The 5000-nt window shown below is 35.8% G+C and overlaps 1 protein-coding gene across 1 annotated transcript in view; it reads right to left on the bottom strand.

The window, feature by feature from the left end:
• stck (LIM zinc finger domain containing stck) overlaps window positions 1–5000 on the bottom strand; it is a 12507-nt gene that overhangs the window by 276 nt on the left and 7231 nt on the right. The window contains exons 5-7 of the mRNA XM_086554704.1: window positions 4923–5000; window positions 4654–4760; window positions 1–4180 (exon numbers count right to left, since the gene is read on the bottom strand). The exon at window positions 1–4180 is cut by the window's left edge and continues 276 nt beyond it; the exon at window positions 4923–5000 is cut by the window's right edge and continues 181 nt beyond it. Of these exons, the coding sequence (XP_086410830.1) occupies window positions 4082–4180; window positions 4654–4760; window positions 4923–5000 (284 nt within the window). The 3' untranslated portion in view covers window positions 1–4081. The remainder of the gene's footprint in view (window positions 4181–4653; window positions 4761–4922) is intronic.

Genomic DNA, 5000 nt, shown 5'->3' with positions numbered 1-5000 from the left:
AAATTACACATATTACGGAGAGAGATAGAAAAAAAAACAATGTATCAAATATACTTTCACATACATTTAAAGCTTTGTAAAAAAGACATTAAAGTCTATAACATTAAGATTTGCAAAGTGTAAATCTGATTTACATTCTTATCATGCCTGATCAGCTTATAATCCCAATAGTAAAAAAATAATAATCATAATAATCATCACAAAACAAATATTAAGATTCTTGCAATGGTTGAAAAAAGAAAAAAAAAGTTGAAAAGACATCAAACACATATGAAACGACAAATTCCATTCCTTCTTCATCAGATTAATCCCCCCAATAACGCAAACAAACAAAAAGGCAAAAACACAAGCCTCCAGAGGATATGGCATCGAGGAGGAATTAAATATATAAAGTCATGAAAAAAAAAAAAAAAAAAAAAAAAAAATTGACTCCTACATAATTACTTGTTCAATACTGGCATTTAGTACATTAAAAATATCTACATTTTCAATCGTTAAGAAAAGGCACTTTGTTAACATCCCTTCACATCTCTTCCTAAAAAATCCATGAACCTTCTATAGGGTTTCGTACCATCTCTTGCCACTACAATATCAATGTTCTCTTTAAGGGGGTGAAAATGACTAAGTTTCAAAAGAGGGAATTGAAAAACCCTCATCTTTTTACATGAACAATTTTGAAAAGCAAACTTACATCTTTGTGACTGCTTGATTGTAATTGTGGGCTACTCACTACCTAAAACTATGGAAGAAGGCTATAGATGAATGTGTAATATGTGAATGCAAATGACATTGTCAAGAATAATGATATATTTGGAAGAGAAGATTTTGCATATATACATGATGACAACAATGCTACTGTTATCACTTTCATTATTCTGAGATGGCAGTGACACAGAAGAATAAAGGAAAAAGAAGACAAGAAAGAGAGAAAGGGAAAGATTGACAGAAGGGAAGAGAAATAGAAAGAAATAGAAGAAGAAGGTAATGAGAGAAAGAAACAGACAAAAGAGAGAGGGGGAGGGAGGGATAGAGACAGGGGGGGAGAGAGAATGAGAGAGAGAGAGAGAGAGAGAGAGAGAGAGAGAGAGAGAGAGAGAGAGAGAGAGAGAGAGAGAGAGAGAGAGAGAGAGAGAGAGAGAGAGAGAGAGAGAGAGAGAGAGAGAGAGAGAGAGAGAGAGAGAGAGAGAGAGAGAGAGAGAGAAAATTTCATAAAGTCAGTAACGATACATATACACATATATAAATGCAGTAGTAAGCATATCCTTGCAAAATGGAAACCAAACCCTCATGCGCTCAAACCAGCAGTAATGACCTCAAGCCTGGAACAGACAATAATATGCCAACGTTTTTCGTTTCATTTTTTTCCCTCTTTCTTGTATAAATCAAAAAATTTTGACCTAACATAAATGGTTAGTATTTTTTCTAACATTAAGTTTAGCACTACTTTAGCACCCATTGTTTTCAGCGGCTAGACTTCAGTGTCTTGGTAATACACAAAGAATTACAATCACACAGGCAACACTACAGTTAATAAAAACACAATTGATTATTTTTCGGGCAAAATGACAATACCCACAGAACAGTATTTCTTAAATGCTACATTAAAAGCATTACCCTGCTGGCTGAAGTAGATCAAAAGTAATAATAATAATAATAATAATAATAGTAAAAATAATAATAATAATAATATTAATAGTTCAAAGAAAGCTCCTGAAATTTGGGAACTGGGAATTATTCTTAATGATTTCCATATCTAGAACTGAAGTGTGGGTATCCCATTCTAAGACCTGTAATACACAACAGAGAGAAGACACGTTTTAGTTTTTCTAATCTAACTATAAGGAAAGAAAAAAAAAGAAAAAAAAGAAAAAAAAAAAAAAGATAAGGAAAAAAGAAATAAAGAACGGAAAAAAGGTAGTTCGAGACAATCTGTTTGATTCTGGCACCTAAAAGCCAGTGGGGATTAACCAACCTGCCATTTACCTCAATCCATCTCCATAGGTGAATCCACTAACCCAACCCATCTTAACCTGACCCCTCTTCATGCCACGTACCAGAACCAAACAGTTTATCCGACCCAGACCTTCCTTAAAACTAATATACATTTTTACAGATCAAAATGACAGAATCAAAATGCAAGGCGTTCAAAAGCAATGACTGTGTGGGACCAGTTTCACGATGAGGCGACTCAACGCGTTTCCCTTAAGCAGGACTATTCCCCCCTAAAAAAAAAGATTATGTAATATCAATCAATTAAAATTCTAAAACATAAAAGAAATTAAAATAGACACACGTAAAAATAGGAATATATGAAAAATAAAAAAATTAAAACAGATGTACAAGAACATTTTTCTATAAAAAAGAAAAAAGAAAATAAAAAAAATTAAATGTAAATTACACTAATTTGGCACCATATATCTAACCTAACACTAATACTCCTGAACTGTACTAATACAAATAGGCAGTGAGGATATATTCTGTACAAACAAAATTCATCATTATGGAATAAACCAGATATTAGCTGGTTCCACCGTATAAGTTTACATATATAAAGTAAGAGGGGGGTAGAGGGAGAGAGAGAGGGGGGGAAAAAGAAAAAGAGAAAGAGAGGGTGGGGGGGAAGGAGTAGGAGAGAAGAGAAGGAGTGGTATGGGAGAAAAAAGGAGATGTAGAGAAAGGGAGAAAAAGAGAGAGCAAGTAGGAAAAAAAGACATACAGAGAGAAAGAGAGAGAAAAAAGCATTTGTTCATCTTTTTCTCGCTTTGAATACTATCATTTTCTCTTTGGATGTGACAACTGTAACAACTGGCAAGAGCAGGTATTTATTGTGTTAAAAGAGAAAAGAGGAAAAGAGCTTTTCCATGACACAGATAAAAACAATACCTAGCAACTGGCACAATGATTCATAGTCATAACACTTGAAAGTATGAAACAATTGCGCAAATATGATAAGAAAAAGTGTCATAACACATGTACCATTCGTCAATACTGCCTTAACACTTGCAGCTAAAAAAAATAGAGAGGAAAAGACACCCTAAAAAGCTAATATCAACTAATCATGAATAAAGCAAGTATTTACAAACAACTTTGGCTCAATTGGAAACAAAAAAAAGGGGGGGAGGGAGGAGATATGGTAGAGAAAGAGAAAGAGAGAGAGAGAGAGAGAGAGAGAGAGAGAGAGAGAGAGAGAGAGAGAGAGAGAGAGAGAGAGAGATGGGGGAGGGGGGGGGAAAAGAAAGGTGGGAGAGAGAGAGAAACGGGGAGAAGATGAAAGAAAGAAAAAAGAGTAAGAAAGAAAGGATGCTGATAAACAAACAAATAAAAACAAGAGGAAATAGAAAGAAAACATGGCTGGCCTCCAGGAAGACGCAAAAAGCATAATGAAGGCTGTGGGATTATCTCAAACCCCTTAATTTCTTCGAAATCAATCTGCATAGTCTCCACCCCTTTCTAACACAGGCCATGCATACATAATGAGCTTCCTTCCTCGGTACACAGTGACACGCATGAGATTATCCTCCCCTGAACATTTACTGGATATGAACACATTGGAATCGGTCAGATGGCTTACTTCTTAGTTCATTTAAGTGGATTGTGGCTATCTTGCATATTCTTTTGTTTATTTTGGAAACTATCAAATCTACTGTTAAAAGACTGTAACTGTGTATGTTACTCAAAAGATCATGGTTCTATTTTAATGGTATCATAGATGAAGATTCCTCTTAGTGATAATCAGACGGATGTTGGCTATCATTCATATTAATTTGTAAAATGGTATAAATGCTATCAAGAACACATATAAAAATCTGTTTGTCTACACAGGAATTAGTATTCATTCAAGTGTTAAAGGAAATTATCATCAGTATAATCAATACTAAAATTAACATTATTTCAATGTTATTTTAAATTCTTACAATTCCTGGTTATTGGAAGAGAAATCAAGGATTAGAATCAAACTAGATTTTGAAAAAAGCATAATATCAAGGGAGAAGAAGCCCTCATTTCATTTGCATTCAGGCCTCTTGTCAACGTGATTTCGGTTCTTGTCGTGTCTCAGAGGGTGATTCCTGCCTGGAGAGGCCTAAACAGCGGGCTTGCCTCCACGTGCCTGGACCTCGTGCTGCTTCTTCAGACGCTTCTTGAGCTCCTGTGGGAACCGCTCGTAGCACTTCTTGCAAATCTGAAAAAGGAATGGAGGGAGGCAAGTCACTATTAAAGGCAAGGTTAGATCTTGTGTCCATCAATGATATTCCCAATATAAATGTTTTATGTGAACACAGTAAAAGAGAAACATCTGTATCTAGAAAGGCTAGACTCTCTCTCTGTCCCCCCCCCTCTCTTATTCTCTCTCAGTCAGTCAGTCACTCTCTCTCTTCCTCTTCCTCTCTAACTCTCCTCCCCTCTCTTATTCTCTCTCAGTCACTCTCTCTCTCTCTCTCTCTCTCTTCCTCTCTCTCTCTCTCTCTCTCTCTCTCTCTCTCTCTCTCTTCCTCTCTCTCTCTCTCTCTCTCTCTCTCTCTCTCTCTCTCTCTCTCTCTCTCTCTCTCTCTCTCTCTCTCTCTCTCTCTCTCTCTCTATCTTTTTTGCTCTCTTATCCTCACTAGCTCTCCCTCTATATCCTGCCCATCAGCCTCCTTCAAAAATAATACTTACAGGTCTCTGGTCAAATTCAAAGAATTTGGTTTTCTGAGTCATTTTTGTGTCACAGAGAGCACAGGCAAAGTGGTGGATGCACCATGCTTTGTTGAGGGCCATTACCACTGAAAAATAAAGAGAGGTGTTATAAGACTACTAGAAATAAAATAAATAATTCAGGTCCTTAATAACACATACATACAATAACATAAACAATTATAATGAAAACAAATAAAATAATGATAAAAATAACAATAATAACAATACTAACAACAAACAAAACTTACCATCCCCATAAATAACTGAGTTGCAAACAAAGCACAGGTTGCCAAAGAGCTCGTGATAATGGGTCTCACAGTAGGCTA

The sequence above is a fragment of the Penaeus japonicus genome, unplaced genomic scaffold, assembly GCF_977035675.1.
Source record: "Penaeus japonicus unplaced genomic scaffold, GWHDUDI00000001_assembly GWHDUDI00000030, whole genome shotgun sequence".
Taxonomy (NCBI): domain Eukaryota; kingdom Metazoa; phylum Arthropoda; class Malacostraca; order Decapoda; family Penaeidae; genus Penaeus; species Penaeus japonicus.
The sequence above is the reverse complement of the archived record's forward strand: the minus strand, read 5'-3'. Positions and strand labels throughout refer to the sequence as shown.